Source organism: Helicoverpa armigera, chromosome 2 (assembly GCF_030705265.1).
Source record: "Helicoverpa armigera isolate CAAS_96S chromosome 2, ASM3070526v1, whole genome shotgun sequence".
NCBI lineage: Eukaryota > Metazoa > Arthropoda > Insecta > Lepidoptera > Noctuidae > Helicoverpa > Helicoverpa armigera.
The window spans coordinates 4,368,701-4,394,064 of NC_087121.1; the positions used below are offsets into that span (position 1 = coordinate 4,368,701).

Below are 25,364 nucleotides of genomic sequence, written 5' to 3' on the forward strand. Positions count from 1 at the left end.
GATGTAGCTCTATAAGTTGGTGATAAACAAACACACTCAGTAGATCTGCAGACACTTCCAGAGCAATATCAATAGTTTATTTTTCCCTTGCAGTGTTTTGCAAAATTTTCTTTAAAACGTGTTTCAATTCTCATAGAAACTACAAATACTGAACTTGTACCTATACTGATAACTTGGTGTTACAATACATACCTGCACCTAACTGTTACAAGTAAGTTGTAAGTCTAAATATTTGTCAAATACAAAAAAAACTACCAAATCAGAGCATCACTTTCTTTATTCATTAGTAAAGTACATCTTTTCATAAGTATAATAACAGTGAGATAAAATATACCATTCAATAAATAGCAACATTGTTTACGTAATTGTACATAATCTTGATATCACAGTCCATGGCTTGAGGTACAGCATAAGAAAGATGTCAGATACAACATTATTCTTATGCACCGGGTTTCATAGTACGTTTTCAGTAGTAGTTGTTCCTACCGCCGCCGTTGTAAGAACCTCCGTCACTGAAAATGAAAAAATACTTGATTGTTATGTGAATTCAGTGTTCGATTTTTACATAAAAGCTTTATGATTCTTTATTACTTCAGCATACCTTGTGGATCCATAAGTGGATAACCCTACACATAAATAAAGATTTTATATGAAAGGTATCTTTATTTCCCGACAATAGCAGATAAGGTCCTGAGAAATTCTATTCTCGGCTGTCCAATGTCCATATTGTGAGCATTAGGAAAACCGAAAACTAAATGTTTTTAAAGACATAGTAGCTTATAAATAAAATTGTAATTTTTTTGTAAGGTTTTGCATCAAAAAAGCATTTATTTATTTATTTTGCCAAAAAATATCATATTCTACTTAGGTACATAACAATATAAAGTTTCGATTAGAATAAGTTTATATCGCAATAAATTTATGTTGTACCTGACTATTAATCACTTGACATGCTACCGCATGTCTAGATATCTTTGTACTCACGATGAAGGATGCTGCCTGTTGAACTCAATGGAGCGGAGGATGGCTTCAGGGATGGGTGGCGGGGTGGGGATGTGGGAGCCGGTGGGGTGGAAGCCGTTCTCGTCCGCGGTGTAGGTGAGCGACACCTGCTGGCCGTCAGGGGTGCGGAACGAGAACCCTCCTTCAGCTGTCACTGCGGGGCCTTCGGGCCCCTGGGCCCGAGGGGAGCCACTCTCGTGAGCTGATGTGCCTTCTGGTGTGTCGTAGCTGGAATTGAAATCATAGTCAATCAATATCGATGTAGTTATATCATCAATTGGGGCTGGGGTATTTTTCCGGGGCTGCGAATATAGAGGATAGTTGAAAGTTACACTGCTCTAATACACAAAGGGTTTAAAAAAGGCATGTAAAGGTAATAATCATACGAACTAACTAGTGAATAAAAGGCTACATAGTTTTGATAAACCATTCAGTTAAAAGGTTCAATTCGGATTGTGACATCGTTATGGTACAAATTACATAAAGTTTATGTACAAGTACACATGTAGCTATGTACTCAAAATGTGTAAAAAAAGCGCCACACTCTAATATTTGCAGATCGTTAACCTCCTGTTCCAATAAAACATGGTATTGAATTAAACTCTCTATCACAATTTATAGGCACTTCTCACAAATCGTCAGTCGCACGCGGTGTACTAGAATTTTAATGATAACACATAAGTTAAAAGTTTCCCACGGTTACCTAGGAATGCTATCTATATCTGCCATTATCAAGAAGATCGCTATAGGTAAGGCTTAGGTTAGACTGCCATCTATACGTATAAGCCTTATCTTGCATCTGAGCTAATTTTTCAGACTGTCCAAGTATTTTTTTTAAATGGGTGAAAACATTAACTTTTTTCAGTAACTGCCTTTTTAATAGCGTTCAGTTTTATAAGACTGATCGAAGAGAAATTTTAAAGTTCAATGTCTAAACTTAGGTATCCTATTTACACATTACCTACGACAACGATTGCCATATAGGAGTATCGTGTATAAACTATGCAATAACATAATAATATCTGCAAACCACTTAAGACCTACAAATCCAATTACAACAAACCAATACAATAGCAATAGATATTTAGATAAACGCTATTCAGACATTTAGGCAACAAATTTGACATTACCTGAAGCGATAGTTCCCATCGCCGTTGTTAACATTTTCGAAGTGGAAGGGCGTGGCATCGTAGCCTGCGCGGGCGCCGCCGTAGCCCGTGGGCACTAGGTGGTCTAGCCGAGCGGCGTGTACGCAGCTTACTGCTGCTATGCAAACGAGCAACTGAAATCATTTTGAAATTCGAATGTGAGGGCTTTTGTTTGTTTTTTCTTTGTCATGTTATGATGAACATGATGAGGTTGGGTGTTAGGATAGTCAGATAATCCAGGTTATGGAAAATAATGTTTGATAGCTTTTTTTAGGGTACGCGATTTTTGTGGGATAGCAAACAACAATAAATCGTTTTACTTTATCCTTAATTGCTTTAGGTCTAAGACAGGAAAATTACTCGCTATTTTTACAATTCCTAATATTAGTTGAAATATTCCCAAGTCACAGAGAAAGTCTGGTATTTCAATATTATAGGTATGGGATGGATATTACAGGTAGGTTATCTTTTTTACATCTCGGTAAGGGGGTATAACATTCTTTTCAGGATTACAACTTTGTACAAGTTGGAGTATAGTCATTGCAAAAGGACATAACACTGGTTAAATTAGGGCTAAATGGTGAACAATAAATTAAAGTGTTATTCCAAAGTGGCCCCAATTCGAGCTGACACTAGGAAACATAGATATTAATATCTGGGCTGAAGTTTACTGAAGGTATAAGTGATAGCAATTTAATTAATAACCCTATATCGTCATAGCTAAAATTAGAATATGTGAGAATTTTCTGGACAGCTTACTCATCATTTCTTTAGGAATAACATCAGTACAATCCTGCATAAAATTTATTTGGCCTGTTTTAATTTTTTTATCAGCTTTACTTTTTTACAATGATAAGAGTCAAGAAGAAAGTTAAATAACAAAGCTTTTTGTACATTGTTATTCTGCTCGCATTTTTGATGCACATATTTTTTTTCGACTATAAAATATTTTTTCTTAAATATTTTAGGTATATCTAATGCAATTTTTGTTTTTCAAGTGCACGGAACAACTTAAAAACCTCTTTAATCCAAAGTGGTTATAAAAAAAAGCTCCACAACAAAGCACACCGAAAACTAAAACCGCCAAAGTCCATATTCAGCATAATTTCTGCATATCATCTGATAACCCACAAAAGGACTCTCTTATCAGGACCATTAAAGGTGAAGCCTCAAAACAATGCCGCCCTCACGAAGAACTAAAAGCTGAACAAAAGCCTTAATAAAACAATTCCTTACCAATTTCGTCATAGTGTTCAAGATATTCGTGTAGATATTGTCTATAGCGGCGCCGGCGTCGGAATACGGATCGCAGGGATGTTCACGTTTTATATCTGCGTAGTTTGCCCTTTGCGCAGGTTGCCTCACCTTGCTCGTATTGTAGTTTAGGCGGGCGCAAATTACGAGAGGTCAGCTGTGTGCTATGTATGATCTGTGGTGCTTGTCAGATGTTGAACGCGGTCTATGGCATAGCAGTATTGAAATAAGGACTATGTCATAATTTATTTACGGTACATTATGTAGAGCTGGTTGAATAGTGTGATTCACTAGCTGGTCCCCGGGCCGCCACCAGTGTCCTGGGGAAGCTATTTCGCGGCCAGATTAAAAAGTATCCACGATAAATGGTCTATATGAAACTGAAAAACAACAATCAATCCTGTAGTTCCTAATATAAGCAAGTTTAAGTAAACAAACAAACTGTTCAGCTTTATAATATTAACGTAAATGAAAAGAGTATTTTATTTCATACAACTAAACTAACGTTTAAAGTTCTTTGTATTTTCCAATAACCCCTAACAAGTTATACCTAACCAACCAAAACGCAAAAGCAATATCCATCTGTATTCATGATACATAACCACACATACATACAAGTCAATGACCCACTAATCCAGTTTATATAGATCTCAATCAACGTCCTGGCTTCCTCCAAGACCATACATACCTACCTACATACATACATATCTACCTAGATTATCCTATTCCTGGTCATCTAGAATAGTTCGCCCACGCACTGTGTAAGACATTATATACATATATGTATATTGAGTACATATAACGTCGCATACATTACCAAACAATGCAATGTAATTATCAGAAATGTCAGAGTAATTTGTGATTTTGATTAAGACGAAAATCTAAATTTAATTATAGAAGCAATTACGTTTAGAGCTTGCCTAAGCTGTTAAATAATGTTTAGGAAGCTGTTACATGCAGTAAGTTACTACAAGTTATTTTTTAAGTTTTAATATTTACCAAAAATGTTGTATACAACCGTGCTATCAATACGTGTTTTCAATTAATGTCATTAAATAAGTAATTGTCGATCTCAAATATGATTCTTTCTATATAACTACGTAGGTATCAGTTTCTATTTCATTTTCCTTATTACATACAATAATTTGATAGCTATTTGAAAAGATAGTTGATTGGACGAGCAAATATTTTTCCTAACAAATATAAATGGCCACGAATTGAGTAAATGTCGGGAAATGTATGAAACGTTGGGGTTATTGACATTGCTAACGATATATAATATCGGGCCTAGATGGGGTTTTCCTGTAATACTTAACATAAGACCCTATTCACTAAATAAAGAAGGGCCTTTTTCTGAAGAATTTCAGGAAGTAGGTATATCTACTGAATTATTCTTTGTTAAAACTTCTTTTTTAAATTGATTGATGATTATCTTTTTAAAAAGTCCAATAAATACGGAAGAAGCAGTCATTAAAAAAAAGTTCTGCAAATCAGGATTTAACTAAAATGGTAACAGGAATTTTGTAGCAGGAAAACTGCAATGGTTTACGGAAAATCATCGCACTTTCATAGATCCGCTAATTCATGATACGATGATAATCCTGCAATTTAGAATAATGTGACAGGATTTAGATAACAATACCAATTTAGCGCTCGATTTTATCTGCATAAATCCCAGATGATAAATCCAGTATACAATAAATATGTGTACTGCGTAGTAAACTAGGATAACATCCTAATTCCGTGAATTTTATGGTAGCTTATGGCAGGCATTTATGGTATCGTAATTTACTCTACTATGCATGTATAGATGTTTTATTTTGTACCCGTTTGTAAGCCATACTTGAGTATGTGAACATAGTTACATGCACATTGCACATAGTCTTTGTATGTATTAACTCGGAAGCTTTTAGCATTGGCCGAGTCACTGAGTCCAATTGACAGGTTGTACAGTCAACTTCAGATCAGTGGTACCAGTTTAAGGTGCATGACAGTTACCATTGATGTGCGGTCTACTGTACAATTACATGCACAGGCTCACCAGCTTTCGTGAAATAAAATATCCGTTTAAGATGTTTTTAAAACAAATCGCTATCGCTTATGAATTGCACTGTTGCAAAATATTTTGCGAACAAAGTGCCGAGATGGTCCACCACGCCCCCAACAATGCAAGGTGACGATGTTAACTATATCAAAATATTATAAAATTGCTATCGTTGTAGTTTCACTGTAATAAGATTTATAACAGAACTAAAAAAAAATCAAAACTATTAATATTTAAATGCTACTTACTTATTTTTAGGTGCGGTACCAAACTGAACTATGTGATTCAAGGATTTTCGATAAATGCGATTTTATCAGTTGTATTTCAGGTCTGTTCGAATAAGACACTTTACAGATAAAACTATTATTTTTTCTTAAGTACTCGAAAGCTAATGTCCTTAATTAATTCTAAACATTACGTATATGGTACTAGCAGAGCAATAAACCTACTTAAGTACCTACATCCACGGACATTCCTCAAATATAACGCCTACCTATTGATATAAGAAACCGAATTCGATTATCAACTTATTCGATTATACGATTCTACGACATTTTTTAGGCCTTATTAAATGGTCGAGCGAGGCAACACGAAAAATCGCGAAAATCTAGAAACAAATAGGTACGCTGCACTCTGAGATTGGAAAATTAATTGTCTTTCTTTTACATTGACCGATGTAAACCCACAGGACATCAGATGCATGCAACCCAATTAGATAGGAAATCAAAGTGCTTTTTTCAAAACGAGTTTCAGAAGAGTTTCAAAGGTGGTGTAAGGAGGGTTGATTGAATGACTGAATGAAACCAATATGTGGCCATTTGCATAATGACATTGAATAAATTAATATGAAACATTTTACTACATCATTTTTATACTTATGTCAATTTACATCCATTTGATTACAGTGGCAACATATTGAAAAGACTGTTAACGGAATGGTATCGGAGAAAGCAGGAGATATAAATTACATAACCTTTTTCTTGAAGACAGATTATGACAAAGACTCTCAAAACAGACAGACATAACTTTAGCTCTATCCAGGGCAAAGGAAAATAAATAAAGCCTAACATCTTAATAGCGGAGGCGTTCACAATACAAAGGATCGTTTACCTTTAGAAACACATTTGTCGAACTCACACAATATCGAGAGTTGAATTCAAAACGCAATATTAATGCGCCGCTCATGCCAACGATTTGGATCTTGTATAATTTAACATTCGCTGAATATTTGTATCTGTTTGTTTATAGGCGTTTATCCTTATCGTGTAATGGAATGTGAAACGTTTGGATATGTTTGGGAAATATTACAGGCGTCACGAGGGATGTTTGGCAATATTTTATGCGTGTAACGGAATCACGGTTGGTGTTATAAAAGGTTGAGGTGTTGGGTGGCACCGCAGTAGGTCATTGGAAATGATAGACATGATACGCAAACCTTTTTTCGTTGTTGTGATGCTATATTTATTTTTAAAGCTTTTCATGTTTTCTATTTTAGGCACTATGAATAAACATTTAGGTATTTATCGGCCTTTGAGTATTATTTAACTCTTTAACATCTTTACTCTCTGTTATTTGATTACCAACCTTCAAATCTTGGCAGTAGCACCAATATGGCGGAACGAATGGCGGACATATTGCCAAAAACAAAGGACAGTCGTTAACTTATAACAATATAATTCAGAGAATCAGCATTAAGGTGACATGTTCGTGTTATTAATAGAAACTTCATAGTACCTCCGTCAAAACTGTGTTTAGAATAGCCGTCAATGGTTGTCGATATCAAGATATATGTTGACAATGAATCTACTATCTCGTCACATAATATTATCTACGAACAAGTCTATGGAATAGAAGGTAAAGTAGGTTTTGTTCTTGTTTTCAATAGCATTTCTTATTCTTTCAATATGTATTATGTATGAACTGTTTTCAAATACAGAACGTTCTATAAACATCATGCTCATGAACCCACATTTAATTTTATTCATACTTGATTTTTTACATGATTAGAATGTAAACTATTTGCAGCTATAGCGGCTGAATCGCTTTCAGTGTGAAACTCATTTCAACTTCTAATTTTATTTAAATATGTACGAAGCAAACAAGGTTGAGCTTTTCCCACAGGTAAACTGATGATTAAGAGATAAGTTTAAGTTGTAAACTGGTCGGGCCGAAACAATCGCGTTAGGAAATCCCTTAACTTTCAAGCAAAAGTATCTACTTCACGTCAATTTTCAGGGCAAACCTGTAGCTTTAGGTATGATCTCAACAATATCAGAAATTCAGTCCATTTCAATTCAATTTCCTATTTCCGCCTGCCGCACACAGTTACAGCATTTCATACAAGCGGATTTTCCTCTCGGTTTTTCTGAGCAATAAAGCTTCGTTCGTTCAAGCGGGTTCATGCGTATACGATTAATAAAAAAACAATTGTAAACAAATACTGGTCTCAACAAGCCTAACCCACGCGATAGATTTCTTCCACCCGGTGTCACTTTGTTCCTACGCGCAACTAAAATCTGACAAATTTAAAAGCAAGCATCTTTTTAAAGCTAAATAGTATTGGCTTTCTATATTCTTCTATTCAACAGTGATATCATCATGATTCAGTAACAAGTACAAACCGAACCAAACTAACTTATTGAGGCTTAGAGTACATCTTTGTTGATGCGAATATATTCGCTAGGCACTTTGCCAAAACTAAACAACTAGGTAATAAAATAAAATTGCTAATCGAACATCGTGTTTGTGGAAGTTTTAACGGCGGACAAGAGTTGTTGTCTGACGCACATGATCATTCGGTAGATGTAGTATCATGTACGGAAAAAACAAATCAGATTGTGTTTACGAGGTACGATAGGTAAGTGGGTACTTCGAAGCTTTCGTTGCTTCTGTTAGTTCGAGCGTACTAAGAATCGCAAATCATTTGTGTATTTTCAGGGTTCCGTACCTAAAGAGAAAAACGGGACGTTTTAAGACTTGGCTGTACGTGAGATAGTTAATTCTTTTACAGGCGATGTATCTGTTGCCACTGTAGTGGTAGCAATAAATTAATACAGCAAAGACTGAATACTAGAATAAAATGAATATTATTTATACTCTATGATTTTAATTATTGAAAATTTAAGTACCTTATGTTATGAATAAAATATAACCAATAATAATAAAAAAATAATGTATATGTATAAAAGACTACATTTATCTAACAAGACATAGACAGCACGCACTTTCTCTATTTAGGACCTAACATGACAGACCTTCAAATATATCCCGACCGCATCCGACAGCGTCAGAAACCGGATGCGGTCGGATACAATGAAACCTCAAGCTTAAGCTAACATCAATCTGGTTTTACTACTATAAATCTATACGGGAATTAAGAGACAAGAGATATGTTAAAGCAAGACTTTTCTTCCGATAGATGTTTTTTTTTTTGTTGTATCAGAATTAACAATTGGGGATTTCTATTACTTCATCATCAATAGGAATAGACTTCTGAGGCTTTCATTAAGAAGCTGGGTCAAGGAGCTGATTCAGAATTTCAGAAGGCAGTAAGTACTCCTTGGTGAGGCGTGTATAGTTATGAAGTTCATCTCTCTGGAACCTTATCCATCCAAGTTATCTTAGAACCTTTTCCCGGTATTATCGATAAACTATACTTAGTACGTTTTCTTTTTCAAAAAATATTATGGTATGATTGACAGTCTCAATAGACATACCAAAAACAGACTGCTTACTGCCCATTGCAAATAAACTTGATAATTTAGTTTAGTTCAAATTACCACATAGAAGCAGTCCAGTTTAAGCACAATTTTAATTTCCAAAGTAACATTATCTTCAATTCAATTAATGTTAGACGATAAAGTTAGTATAACAACTTCTATGGCTATCAACGTCAGTACTATGTACCTACTTATGTAACAGGCTCAGCTTAGTACCGCAAGTAACGGCCTACTTCGTTTACAACGCAGGTAATTGAAATTATTCAGTTTAATGGCAAATGTCAACTAGTAGATTAAAGCAATTGCTACAGAAAATAATTAAGTACATCTCTATAAACACGCGAACGACCTACGGTTGCTTAATAATCCTCTATTATTCCCCTTATGAGAAGAATCTTTTGAAAAGCAACACGAATTATTTTGTCAAAACCCAAACCCAAGGTTCCTTTTTTCAAAGTCAAAGTCAAAGCTCTTTAATCTTAATCTCTTTAATCTTTACAGATATTTTTGCGAAGTTGCACCCACCAACCAGCGATTAACGAAAATATGCAGTTTAATAAAACATTTCACATTAACAAAATAAATATTCAATTTCAAGTAGCCAATTTCGTTGCAATCGACTGAAAAGAAGAAAGAGGTACTTTTTCCCCTAGTCATAATGGCGGGCAAACATTTCGCATAGCCGACACGCTGTCCAGTAGGATCGAGCGACGACCTTCGACCCAGTGTGCGAGTGTGCGCGCACGCATATCGCTACTACCGCCGACCTAAATTGATGCCTCGAAACCATACGTCAAGTCATTATGACCGCCCCACTGAAATATTGCGATGACACATTTAATGCCACAAAGATTTGCCATATTCTGTTCTGAGTCAGTCGGCCTCGCTAATCCATCGATACGCTCAATTCTACGTACACAAGAAGTATTTCACTGTATACGTTACGTATATTTTGGACTGTTGCTTGCTGATATTGATCAGTATACACTGAAAAGGTCAGTGAATGTCCTTCTGGAGCGACTCTTCCTACAATTGTAAATTAATTGATTGCTGTTTACTTGTCATGATAACATGTAGAGTACACTGCAAACTTTAAGGCGGCCGATAGATTGCTTGGGCTTATAAATCAGTAAGAAGATGAATGGTAGAACGCACCTTGCAAAGATCAGGTATTTTATATTTAGCCATAACAGACAGAATCTTTTATTTAATCGAGATTTTATATACTTACAAAAAAACTTTTGACAACCATTGGATCAACTATCAGGTGACTACTGATGGTTGACGGTTGATGATTCGTTCCAATCTAGTAAATGATCCGATCTTATCATTGCTTACTCTGCAGTCACTTCTTTCAATCAATATTTAACGAAACTTCCAAACGTTGTTCTTCTCAAACCTGTCTGTCTATCGTCGGAGCTGCTTAGCATCACAGTAACACTTGTCTCTAAACAAGACGTTATCTCCAAACGTTACGTCTAACGTGATTCATACAATACTACTATCAGGAATATGAAATACTACTGAACACTGCGCTCGGTGCCAGAGATGTGAACCTATATTTTGTTCCTAGATAGCTTGAACTATGAAACCTAGTCTTGTGAATAAATAGTTGTTGTCTGTTGAAATATTAAACTGCTTTTATTTAATAATTATATTAATAAATAGGAATTTCTCAGGTAGTGTCGATCTTCTCCGCTTTATCACAATCTAAATTTCTATTTAACTAAGAGACTCCTTGGTGCAAAGAAAGTATATTTTACGAATAGTCTAGGAATACATACATTATACTTCAGTTTTAGTCTGAAATCACCAAGCTTCTTCCTAGTGCTCTAAAGTAAAACAAAAGATATCTCAGCAATAAAACAAGTTAATGAAATGTTACATTTAAATATTACATAACATGCGCTTTCATACGACGCTATAGTTTTATAGAAACACTTGACAATCATGTTCAACATATGTTTCAAAGTTTCACAAAAGAAAAAAAGCTTTTCACTTTGACGTCCAACATTCTGTAACCGAAAAAAGCTAAAGGCTATGTGTAGTGAACATCTGAAAAAAATAGCGTTGGACTTTTACCGACATTTTCACTTTGGGTCTTTAATTAACCTCAGTCCAATTTATTGGCTTGGAACTGAAACCAATTCTGTTTAACTCGTATCTTGCAGGCTTTTAATTTTTATCTTTCAGTTTCCCTGCTTCAGCTAGTATTTTTATTTCTTTAGAAAAAAAATGTAATAAATATATTATATCCAATTTCATCATTCATATTTTGTTATCTAAAAAGGCCTAGGCATAAAAAGCAGCTTAAAGATTTTGTGAAAAAAACTGAGATTTATTGCACTTTAATCATTTATAATGTAGGAAACAGTGCATGGATTTTCCATGCCACAATTTTTAATTTACGGCGTAGGAAAATCTTGCTTACACGAACAACGTTTACGTATCAGATTTCAAGATCGCAATAGTGCAGAATTAATAAAAGCGAATTGCGCGGTAAAACCAGGCGGTACAGTTTGTTATTCTCTATCTGTCTACCAAAAGATACACGGTTGAACGCAACCATTGGTGCTCAACCTACATGGGTAATGCGATGTTTCAGGCAGGTCGAGTGCGGCACAGATAAAAATGCGGCACCAGCTTTTCAAAAAGAACCGCAGTATTATGCTCACCAGCACTCGCAGAAAACAACAAAAATAAGCCAAAGTTCTTGCTTTCAAGGATAACTTATTTTAGCAGCATAAAAAGAAATCAACGCACTCCTTCGAACTGCATTCCGCCATTGTACGCGACCTGATAAAACAAAGGTTGTATATCTCTGCAGTTTAAACCGAACAGTAGCCAAATACTACAAACTTTCCATACGTAACCTTTACAGATATATGTATAAGGAGTACCGACAAATGGTTATTATAGTGGAGTAGTATAGTACCGGGCTTTTTGGCGCATCTCCAATAAAACAATCAGGCATAACGAATTAAAGTATATAAACACATGTAAAATTTATTGAAACATATCCAGACTGCTTTTTTATGTCCAGTTCGTATTTCATTTAATGTATAACTCTGTTTCTTCTGCTCTGTTTGTTTGAACGCGTATTATGTTGTTATGTGCTCTTGTTAACAATGTACATACAATATGTACTCGACAGAGAAGGACGACCGATTTTAATCTCAGCTTATATTTTAAACATATTGACATAAGTTATTGGTTTTAAGACTTTAATTAAGTATTTTAATAAGTTTTAGACATTGATGAAGCGGTATGGATTAACTATCCAGTCTTTTTGTTTTGAGACTAACGTTGGCAACGTTAGTTTAGACAAATATATTAATATCGCAAGCTTCCACTGAATATGTTTAATGCGATTGATTATTTTGTTGGAGAAAAAACATCGAAATTTCATGTTTGAGTCGACGAACTTTCTAGAAGTTTTTGCAAAAATAACCAATTTCATTTTCCAATTATTTTTTGTACGTTGACTTTGCTTCTCGGACAATTCCCAACAATTAGAGACATAAGACTTTTTTCTATTTCACTGTAAGGAAATCTAAAATACTGCATTCAACTTAGAATCAATTCACTTGAGAATCGACTTCATAAGCTACTGAAAACAATATGTAAAACACTAACAATAAATGCTATCATTATGAAAACATGCTCGCATATTTTAAAAACAGCTCAAAAGACTATAAAACTTTCAGATTTTCTGCCACTGAAAGAATAGTTTTTTTCAGTGTCAGCAAACCTGAAAACTTTATAGTCTTTTAATAGTTTAAAACAATACCTTCTTTAATGTTTTTCTCTGATCTATTCGATATTGTAATGGCCGTTTGATCTATCTCAGTACAATGAGAACGGTAACATTTTCAAAACAATCGACAATCATCATTTATGTTATAAACGAAGAACGAGAACAATGAGTGATGACAACTATATGCTCGTGATCAGGCTCTCCTTGACACCTCTGTTTTATGCATTGACACGATAATAATATAACAACGTATGCGAAAATAACCGATCATCAAGTGTTTACGGAATTGCATTGTTATTGAACGATAGTGATTTTCCATTCTTTAAACCGATATGCAGTGCTTGTCTTACATTATTTAAGAACTATGCAATATCTTAAGACATTTATTCAAGTTCATTATGATTAAAAATCGTAATAAAAAGCCTGCATTTTCAGTGAGAATTACCATCATTTTGCATAATCCATAAAAATACGTAGTATAATAAACTTGTGAACACGCTATTCCGTCACTTATTGATGTGTAAATATTAAATTTACGAAACTTTCTCACCGCAGTCACCACTTACTTTTAGTAGAAGAAAGTATACTTTTATTGCTTACGCATTAATGACGACTTGAACTGACGATATCTCAGTTGAACACTTAGTAGGGAAATAAGTTCAAAAACAGGTTTCTTCAGTGCCTAATCATGGGTAATTTATGACCAGTATATAAACTACATTAGATAAGGAATTGATGGATATAGTACACCATATTAATCTTGAACACCTTATAAAATGTTTGACATATCAAAATTTCGTTTCGCACATTAATTAAAATGGCTGAAGCTAATATGATTATGCACAGCCAATCATGTGCAAATTCTTGGACGGCTACTTTTCTTGATAGTCTAAACCACGCCCACGGTTTACATCCACCAATTAGCACGTTACTATCTCATTTTTGATAAACAGTACATCATATTACTACATTATGTTTTATGTGAAATCTATTTTTAATTTTGACGAAGTTCGCATTGAATATGGGTTGTCAGTAGTATGGATAATTCGAACATTGCGACAAATCCGAAATACATAGGTAGGATATTAAAACCTCGTTCTTTTGAATTTTTATCAAAGAACTTCTCTAACTAACTTAAGAGATACTCATTTACAGCTTCTTTAATCAATCACAGCTATATAGGTAGAGGAACTGCAGCATATTTGGAATACTGCAGGTAACTTGGAATACTTCGATATCTAAATATATATAAACGCCATCTGAGTTTTTATGCCGTAAACATAACGTCAAACGATACACAAAGCCATACAGCATTAAAAACATGACGCCATCTTGACATTTCGGCTACCAGCCCCCAGCGAACGAGACGCCTGATTTGAAAACTTTTTCGGTAAGAATGCAATCAGTGGTAATCATTTGCTGTAATACTCTAAATCTTTATTGTAATTATTTTAATTGCGGAGTGACCTTGTTAGTTTAAGATATTACTATGATTTTGTGAATATTTCTAGAATAAAAAATTTGACATGCAATTTTAAGTTAGGTTGGTGTGTTGTTAATTTGGTATACCATGTTTTTTTTGCTTTTCAGTATTTTTGGGAGTCGGTTTTATTTTTTGTTTTTTTTTTTTGAGCCAATGACTATAAAAATATTAGAATTCTATTAGTTTCTAAGAAAAAGTGTTAGCAATTTTCAAAGAAAAAAAAATGAATATAATTTGGAATATAGTATTCCAAATTATCTGCACCCTAAGTCAAATCACGTTTTTGGAGTATTTTTAGTTTGATAGGCATTTTGATAATATATCTGGTATTTTTTATATTTGATTGTTCTCATTATTAAAGTTTAATGTTTTGAAAATAATTTAATGTATTTTTTATTGAGCTATCCCGTTTTTCCTTCAATTTATTTTCAAAAAACAAACTGGTATTCCAAATATGCTTCACTTCCTCTACAAGCATGTCTTTACTTACTCATATAATTTTTCGGGATTCCCTACAAACTTTCTGATTCGAAAGATGTCATCATGACAAGATTTCGCCACCGAATGCCTTCATTTGTTGATATGTAACAAAATGAAAGGCGCCCATTGGTGCAGTCGCGGCGCCACCAACGACATTGTCAAGGCCGCGCGAGGCGAGCGCGTGCGCACCTCTTCTGCACGCACTGGAGACTCGGTACACACACCGCTATTTCTTTACTAACACTTGTATATTTTTACTTATTAAATATGTATGAATAATTTGAACTGCAAAGGCGTTATTATGAAATTGAACTAGTTATACAAATAGATATTATTATAACAGCTAAAACCAATTAATTAATTTAAAAAACCACATGCTGTTAATTAGAGACTTAAATTAGGGGCATTAGGGACATCCGCAGCATAAGTTATAGTTTTAACATTTGTTATTTTACAAACGAGACTTTAGCCTACTTTCTTAAAAATTATCATTACGAACCGGATTTTAACTTCATAATCCTTGCCGTGACCTTCCAATTTGGACGTCACATAGTGTGAGCCGACGATGCAGTGTTACATAACCGAGCGAATGCGTTGCGTTGCGCAAACGCAATTTCCGGGTACCGTAACGGTGCGCGAACGATCCGGAATGCCGGCGATTTGACGCGCATTGCCTCATCTCAGACACACATTTGTTGGCCGTCGAAGGTCGACCGTTGTGCATTTTTGATTAATTTCAATAATAAAAATTGACCGTGATCTCGGTACCGCTAAACGTCCCGTGTGAATAGCCCCTAATTAAGTCGAAATGTTGAATATTTAGTAGCCGCGTAGGTTTGTAATTAAGAATGCATTCATCACACGATACTCCTACCTTTATTTTGTGCCTGTACTTACATCCTAGACTTTATTTATATAAAGAAGACAACCATGACCTATAATAATTTCTTAAGGAAAAAACTATACCTGTAATTTCCGAAGGCTGAAGAGTAAGTGGGTTTTATTTACCTCTAGTTAGGTATGAGTCCTCATTAGATATTTAAAGATAGACTTACAGGTTCTCATATCAACCAATCACAGCATACCACTATAAACTGTCAGATATTTGATAACCCTTGACGTCATTAAGTCAAGTGGCTTCATATTCCTCCGTGATGAGAGGACCACTTGGTCAAGGCACGTCAATATCTCCCGCCTACAGGTCCGATTCAAACGAACGCACTGACCAATTTCACTAATGAGTACTCAGAAACACTCGGAATAATGCCGAAATACGGCCCCCGGGCCAACGGGGTAAAACTTTCTACGATGCCAATCTATTGGATTAAAATGATTTTTCGATTTGTATCTTCACGTGATAAATGGATTTTAACGCTTTTATTGCTTTCATTATATTTATTAATATGTCGTCCATTCGATGTTAATAATCTGATAATGGCTATCTATTTATAACCTTTGACACTTTAGCGTTAATTCTGTTTGATATCGTAATATTAATTTTCGATGCACCCATTTGGGTCGACAGTAGACCAATAAGTATTAGCAAGTCTTGCTTTACAATCAGCGCCTGCACTAGTATTAATTTTCACCACAATACTATTATGTTATTACCTTTTAAAACGTAAATCAGTCTGACCCATAGTCGTTTAGCTTTCACACCTAATTTGCGGATAGCTTTCAGACTTACCGCGTGTAGGAACGTAAGTTACGCCAATAGGAAACAATGACAAAAATGTTCTTGTTGTGTGTGTGTGGATGTTCTTTAAAGGGTTTCTCCTTTTGAAGGTAAATACACCATGCCACAAAACATATCTACAATTAGGTACAGTAGCACCTACATATTAGAAAAATAATTTATTTTTGACATAGATGAAGACACAAATATCAATTAAATAACACAATTAACCTATTGATTACATACATACATATTGATCAAACATTACAGCAACGAAATACCCAAATTCTCAAAAAAACAAATGAATTTAAATTTGAAATCCACGTACATATTCCCAGCCAATAAACTGCATTCAGATATGACCACACGATACGCGTTTAATTCCTGCACCGCAATTATCATGCACACAATTCGCCCTATCTGGTCAATTGGATCTCAACTGCAAACCGAATCAGAAACGGAACATCTATGCAAATAGACCAGCGCCCATAAATTGGGATAACTTATTACATCTGTACTGAAGTACCGTTAATAGAATATTACAGGCATAATGTTCGAATAAGTCATCGTTCGTCACGGTGTAATGCAACCATTATTTATAAATTAAAGAAGATAAATTGCTCATATCCAGCTTTAAATAATAACTTTGTGGCGGTTAACAGTAAATCAATTTTCTCCCGGTTTTGGAGGTGGTTAAATGGTACCGTTTTTAGTCCTTGTGGTTTAATGAGTCTTTTAATCGATTGTTAATTACTTTAAGAACACGTTTCCTCCTATGCATTTTAGCCTATCTGTTGCTTTAGTGTGTTTTCAACCGTGAGTAAACTTTCTTTAGGTAAGTAGCAATAATTAAGCTGCAATAACATATTTTCCAGAAAATTATATGCAGAAAATAGACTTTTATGTTACTCTAACAATACCTCTGTAAATACTACTACTGTATTGTTCGTAGAAGAAACATATATTTGTATTGTGTATGACGTAGCTATGAGCACATCATGCGCAGGCGCCAGGAAGGCGTCGCCACTCCCGTGCGCTCACGCGGGCCATCTCGCCCGACCCAGATCCTGAAGATTACTTGCATCTAACATGCTTCCTACTCCGTAATGCACGTTTAATCAAGCTTAACGCTAAACAAATCTTGTTCCTTCAAAAGATTATGTTTGACAATCAACTTTAAATATTCCACTCAAAAGGATTATTTAACATGTTTACAAAATACAAATTGCATAACAACCGTATCCGGCCGTTCCGTGCGAAAAATTTCTACATTACCATACAACCCCTTAAGATGTAATAATGGTAATTCGTCCAATCAAAGCTTCCAAATCAGCGACTACTTGATAACCACGCCGATCAAAACGTAAACAAAAACATAAACAGAGCGAGCTCGTTACGTGAATGATATAAGTTGCCTGTTAAATCGCCTGATAATTGGATAAATCCATCAAGTTTACAACTGTTAATCGGCGGAAGTTCGATCACAGCTCCCGTCAATTCATCCGCTTGATTTGCATAATGCAGAATCCATTGATCACACGAAACACCTCGTTTCCTGTATAAATCAACTGCGGAATATGGCCATTTCATGTTCGAAATGGTTCGGAACAGCCGCACGCTAGCGTCGGAAGCGGCAAATTATACTGCAGTAAACCACCATATAATATTGGCGAGACTTAAAACCTGACAAATGAGGAATATTTGCCGCATGCTTTAACAAATAAGTTATTTCATACAAGTGTGCGTGTCGATATAAATTCAAGGGCACTTATCGGATGATGGGTTTTATCTTCGGTTCAGCATAACATGCTAATCTCTATGTCATTTTTGGCATGTGCATTAAGGAGCATTAGAAAACCCCTAATGGTGTTTTTGTAAACATGTTTGCTATGGTATTATTCCACATATTAGCTGAAAGAAATAATATTTACTAGAACCTACTCGAATCTGCGCATTTAACGAGTATTGCTATTGCTTTTCTATGCATTGCATGTTCTATAATGTTAAACCTGTGCATACAAAGTAATGTGCTTAGAAGTACTAACTGGCTAAACCCAATACGTAACAAAAGGAAAATTCTTCTAGGTCAAGGAACTGACGATTACAATTAACGCGTATCTTCAGTCCTCTAGCAAAGAGGTCGCATGCCTTGTTGTGATGACGTCACGACTGTTTACCACCAAACAGTTGGCATTGGCCCTGATGAACCACAGGAACATTATCTGGGTATGTAAGCATCTGATCTTCGTCCAACGCGTATTGGAATGTTGGTCCAAATATCTTGGCGCCAGATGCACGTAGATTATGCATTCTATACCTGTATGAACGGAAGTGATGGATCCGAACACTTCCAGTGCTCTGGAATGCGGTGTGGAATTCTCGTCGGTCAACATTGTATAAGAGCGGACAAACATTTGGAATCGGTTATCCCAATTAGGTAGATATTTGGTTAAGACGCATTTTGATAAGGTGATATATACTTAGAAAGTTCAGTGTTTTTTTTTTTTCAATAATTAAGATGATTCATTTTTGGAAAAGTGCGTTTAGAAATTGCCTACTTTTACTATACGAAATGTATTTATTTGAATATTAATCATAAATCTAATTAACGAAATTCATCCAAAACTATAAAGTGCTGAATTGTACTTACGTTTAAATCAAATATCTACTTACTGCAAAGTAATAAATACACATAAATAAACCATCGCAAATAAAATCGGCATATGCGTCATCTGTTTGCAAATTCTATAAAAAGGATAATATTTATGGTGCATCAATCTAATAAGATAAACCTTTTATATGCCTATAATTTATAGATGGAGTTCACTTTATGGATTGTATGGGTGGTATTATGGCGTTAGAAGATAACTTACATAGGGTTGCTACTAATGCATCTTTGTAAAAGCGAAAGTTTGTGAGTGTACATACTTATGTGATTTTTTACCTCTTCAAGGACGTAACGAAATGGAAACGTCTGAAAGGACTTTAATGAAACTTCCCAGTACATATAAGCTCTTTATATTCATTTGCGGAAATTAATTCCATAAAGAGACAAAAACCTAAGGTTTATCCATTAAGTAAGTAAATAAGTTTTTGAAGAAATATTTGACAGTTAAAGTTTCTGAACACATTGTTCTTCGTAGTTTCCGTACTAAAAACATTAAGTATGTGGAAAGAAAGTCTATGAAAAATAAAATATATTTACTCAGATCCATGTAGGAATTTAAATTGAAAACAGTAAAGAAATGGTAGCCAAATAAAACCATATTCAAAATAAGAATAACTTAATTTAAATAGATCAGGAAAACAGTCAAAGGAGTCGAAAAAGCAGTTTTAATCCAACCTTTGTCACCAAACCACATTTTGAAAAAGGAACACCACTTCAACACAGCCCTATACTCCTATAAAACCTTTGCACAGAAGGGAAATGACTTCGGCGGAAGTAGTGAACACACTGCCTCTAACCGGTTTACATGTCGATACAGTTCTTTGAGTGAGTCAACCTCTCTGACGCATGTGGTTAAGACCCCGTATTAATCATCTAAATAGTGGCCAGAGCTTTTGTTACTATGGACAGGTGGTATATTAATTGCCTTGGCCATGAATAACTAGAATTATTTGGGGGACCTTGGGCCAGTAGCGGCGTAAGGGGGGGGCGGAGGGGGCGGTCCGCCCCGGGTGCCACGTCTCGGGGGGTGCCATCTTGGTCGGCACATATCTGCATGACCAGGATGGTGCTGGCAGAAGGGACTAGTCAAGCCTAGATTCGCTACCATTTACTGCGCGTTATACAAATTTTAAACAAAACTACAACAGTACTGGCAGGGGTGTCACCCTTCTCAATCCGACTGTCACCCCTCTCTTGTATTTTTTCTTTTACCTGATTACTTACATTAATTTCTCAAAGTTAGAAAAAAAATCTTGTGTTTTTTATTAATTTATAATTTCTTCTGCGCTTATTTTTTGAGTCCTCGATCTAACAAAAAGCTAAAGCCCCGAAGTAGCAAAAACAACTGACGCTCGCTTCGGTCACGGTTTCTTTTTATATGTGCTTAATTCTGAGTTAAAGAGAGTTCCCAAACCAACAATTAGAAAATTCTCTTTACGGTGGATATTTCTAAGCAGTTTAGGTGCTATTTGTAAGCTGCGGAGGACTTTTGTGCCCCAAAACTAAAAAAATTTCGCGCTCGCTATACGCTCGCAGCTTCTTCACTCTACAGTGCTTTTTTTTCAAACTTGTTTGAGTACCTAGGGTTCCAAAACTGAAAAATTTCGCGCTCGCTACGCTCGCAGCTTCTTCACTTTGCAGTAATTTTTTTCAGACATGTTTGAGTACTGTTGTGGTCAAAAACTCCAAAAATTTCGCGCTCGCTGCGCTCGCGCCTTTCACTTTACACTGTTTTTTTTCTTATTTCTTTAAGTATCTTTGCGCCCCAAAAATCTAAAATTTCGCGCTCGCTCTGCTCGCGGCTTCTTCACTTTACGGTTTTTTTTCCAACTTCTTTGGGTAGTGTTGAGTTCCAAAAATCAAAAATTTCGCGCTCGCTACGCTCGCGGCTTAAATAACAAAGGCATGTTTGGGTTCAATTGTGTTCTAAAACCCAAAAAATTCTAGTTACTACGTGATTATTTTTGTCGTATTTGGGGGGGGGGAGTGCTCAATAGGTAGTCCGCCCCGGGTGCCACCCGATGCTACGCCGCCACTGCCTTGGGCTGCAAGAGTTAGATCCTTTATCGTAACTGGTTGCTAATTTTGAGTTACTCTGTATGTATTATTGTAGAATGCACATAACCATAGGCCTCACAATATTAAGTAATACCTGATATATTTCTGTTCCTTTCCAAGTATCCTGCAAGGGACCTTCTTGCTTACTTACACTACCTGTATGATATTTTTTTGCTTTCATTATATTTTTTCTTCCCTGCACTCTATCTTCGATGTTCTTTTATACTATTTTTCCACTACCACATTTCATATATTACCTCATCTATATCTTATATTATTTCGACTACATATTCTACAATTTTCCAATTTACATTCTCAATTTATATTTTCCATTTTCCTATTTTTACAGACTTTGGTTAACTCATAATTAGCATAATGTTATGCGCCAAAGTTCATCATGGCTGACGATGTCACTTTGCAGCTTCAACCGCTCTGCGCGTCATTTTACCAAATCTGTGTTGATAGGAGCCAATTGCTCCGATTCGTTAATAGAGACTATTAGTATTATGTCACAATATTAATGCACATAGCACCGATGCTCTGGTGACCTCAATACTATTTAGGTCAGTAGAGCATTCTGTAACATAAATCTCGCTTATTTTACCATATTAATCATGTTTTTAATAAAATTACAAAATGTTGTGCATAGACTTTTCACTCAATTTTTCACTTGAGTTATTTATTACGGCTTTTGTGTTATTCGCATTTCTTGCCTTTTCAGTTCACATCTCTTATTCAGAGCTTCATTATCTACACTTTTACATTTTAATAAAAAGTCTAAGGATGAGTTGCACCATTTAACTGAGACGATAACCAAACCATAACCAGCCGTATAAATACCGTCCATTGGCCAAATCAGTGATTTGACAGCTTAAAATGGTTCAGTTATGGTTTTAGTTAAAAAATGCAACTCACCGTAAATGGAAAAACATTTAGCAGAGCTTTACTCAATACTCAAAAATTACACCAGCAAAGAATTTGCCTATATCAGAACATGGCCTATGTGAATATCCAAGATAGAAGGTCGTGATAAGTAGAACTTTAATGGAACCACAAAATTATGCAACGTTAATTCGCTCTCATTTTCACTCATTGTTTACGTGAACTTTCTAAAAAACTACAAAGGTTTAGAACAATGTAAAGTTTTGAGCATATTTATTGAAGACGATCTAAAATCACGAAGATCATGACTCAGGATTCAGGTATTGAATAAATGGCTATTTGGTTATAACGAGTTTTGTACACCGATTTGCGGTTATACGGTCGTGAGTCAGTGGAAAAGTTTTTTTCTCTTTAGCTTAATATCATTAGTAGCTAGGAGGCGAGGATAGGCCTGAAAAACTACGATGAGACATAGGTACCTTAATTTTATGCTCTAAGTATCAAAATGAGTAATAATGACGTCATCTTCTGATTGCCAAATATGACACGATGATTGCAACCATAAAGAGGGGCATTATGAAAAATTATTATAATCAAAATGACAATTCGGCCAACCACAACACTCAACCACAATCATCATAAAAGTAAGTATACATAAGTATGAATAACGAAGGCAAATTAAAACAATATTTGATCATTGTATCAAATTCTAATATCTACTTTTTCCAAAACAATACTTATTTTTTTTCTAATAATTTCCTAGCTGTTCGCAGAATTAGGAGCCGCACGAAAGAAATGTCTGCAACACACCATCGTCGGTGACTCAGCCTCGGAGAACTTATTGATGGAGAAAATAAACACTATAAAGAATACCTGGCCACTGACTGACATTAAAATAAAGATATGCTAATTTGTTACTGTGAACGGTGAGAATTACCATCAAACATGGTGTTTATATTTTTCTGAACGCTAACAGGTTACGTAAACTGTTGATAGTAGTGATATTGAAATTGTATTGTCTGTTTACCTAAATTTTTAGGGTTCTGCACATTAAAAGTAAAAGACGGAACCATAATAGAGCATTTCCTGGTGACCTACGGTCATTAAATTTGGCACAAAGCAAGGTTCTTAGGTAGCAGTCAAGGAAAATAAGAAAAGTATTTATGTCACGATTTATTGTTTATGAGTTATCAGGCTTTCCGTAAGGACGAAACCACTTAAAATTGCAGATCATAACAAAAACATATTTAATTTGTGATGAAATTAGAATCGCCTATAACTTAACTTTTACGGTGACACCGCGAACTCTCGGTTTCGTTTAGAGAATCAGACTAGCACTTGACTAAATATTCCCTGATACCTTATACTTAGTTAGATAGCCTAGTGAGTACAAACACATTTGCGATGACATATCAGCTGTCGCCAATTCGTCGAATGTTTCGTCCTCGATCCCAGTCACTAAGACGCATCTGACATTTGCTAGCTCCTCCCGGTAAAACTAATTTATGGTTCGCTATTAATATTGTGCATCGCAGAAAATTCTGACTCACTGTTCTCTGTTGACAAAGGAAACACTTTCGTAAAGGAAACATTTGAAGATTATTTCAGTGTTTGTCTTACTTAAAGTCGTGGTGGCTTAGTGGGTAAAGAACTAACCTCTCGAGTATGAGGGTGTGGGTTCGATTCCAGTTCAGGCAAGTACCAATGCAACTTTTCTAAGTTTGTATGTACTTTCTAAGTATATCTTGGACACCAATGGCTGATAAAAAGGTGAAGGAAAAGATCTTGAGGAAACCTGGACTATATAGTCTGAAATCACCAACCCGCATTGAGCAAGCGTGGTGATTAATGCTCAATCCTTCTCCGTGTGAGGCCTGTGCCCAGCAGTGGGACGATAAAAAGGCTGTAACAGTATGTACTTACACTCTTCTTAACATTCCTTCCATCGGAGCTACATCAATAATTCGCCTCTCTGATGATTTTTTATCGTCATGCAGTGCCGAACTAAGACCTAAGGTTTTTAGTTGTATAAACTTGAGCTTAGTGTGACGTCCACCAACACTTTCTTCTTGACCTCAATTAACAGGTTTTGCCATAAGGTGACACATGCATATTTCAACATTATGAAATTAATCTTTTAACAATATTTTGTAAATATGGAGTAACATTTGTCCACGTACCTACCAAAATGGAATCGTAATCTCCTCAGAAAAGTGATATGTAAAATAAATTACTTTGGAATCAACTCAGGCTTAATGTAGGTTAGACGTACACCTACAGTTCTAAAATATACGAATTTCCTCAAAGAGTACAAGGAACAAATAAGTCTATTCTGTGGTCTATGTTGGAGGCCTGGTCAAATTTTGGCAGGCACGGCATCAATGCTCTGTAAGATAGATGATAAAAATATAGAAACTGTGTTATTCTAAGTTATGAATCAAAGTAAACCACATAATGACACATCAAATCAAATATTTTGCCAAATTCCCATATACCCTCATTTTATAAGATCCCAGTTAGAAGCACAAAGCTCTTGCAGATTCGAGTACATATGTTAATTAGAAATGGCGATTTCTCGCTATCACTTTCTATATTTCTTATCTGCTGTTTAATAACTTGATGCCGCTGCGAAGGTAAGGACCTCGTGAGATGCGTCACCCGAGTCACCTGCGATTGGGCAGCGACACGTCACCCTGTCGTAATGTGGTTACACGCCAGCCTTCTCCGATCAGCCGGCTAATCATATTCTTTAGACACGTGCTTTGTTGTGTGAAATGTGACGGGAACGTGTGTTGGATTGAGCTTTTATGGCCGAAATGCTGATGTCATTTCGCACTTTTGTCGTCCCTTGAACTTGATTAGCTATACGTACTTACTTTGATAATAATTTTAAGGTACCTATTTTCTGAATAGTTCTTCTTCCACATTCAATATGAATCCTAATTAGTATCCAACAAGATGTAACGTAATACCGATAGATCTATTAATCATCCTAACTAACCTAAGTAAGGCGCAACCTGTGAGACCGAACTTCTCGCAGCCACAACGTCCCTATTATCTATGTACCGAAATTTTGGCAACAGGTGAGCTTAGGATCTCTTGGGCCGAGCCCCTGACCCAGTTCAGACCACCGTGTTGATTTATCGCCCTCTCGTATTAACAAGTGTAATACGATAGTCGCACGAGCCCTAATC

The 25,364-nt window shown here is 35.6% G+C and overlaps 1 protein-coding gene across 1 annotated transcript; it reads right to left on the minus strand.

Moving 5' to 3' along the window:
* Window positions 1-270: 270 nt before the first annotated feature.
* Window positions 271-3,534, minus strand: LOC110377106 (pupal cuticle protein 20). The gene is made up of 4 exons (XM_049843895.2): window positions 3,387-3,534; window positions 2,133-2,284; window positions 985-1,230; window positions 271-512 (listed from the first exon to the last, which is right to left on the minus strand). Exons 1-4 carry the CDS (start codon window positions 3,396-3,398, stop codon window positions 467-469), a joined length of 456 nt encoding a protein of 151 aa, XP_049699852.1. The 5' UTR covers window positions 3,399-3,534; the 3' UTR covers window positions 271-466.
* Between the last annotated feature and the right edge of the window lie 21,830 nt (window positions 3,535-25,364).

Bases quoted from the DNA above. Each gene is read 5' to 3' on its own strand.
- LOC110377106 (XM_049843895.2), bottom strand. The intron at 1,231-2,132 runs GTAATGTCAAAT...TTTCAATTCCAG, and splicing joins GATGGGAACTATCGCTTCAG to CTACGACACACCAGAAGGCA. The intron at 513-984 runs GTGAGTACAAAG...TTTCATTTTCAG, and splicing joins AACAGGCAGCATCCTTCATC to TGACGGAGGTTCTTACAACG.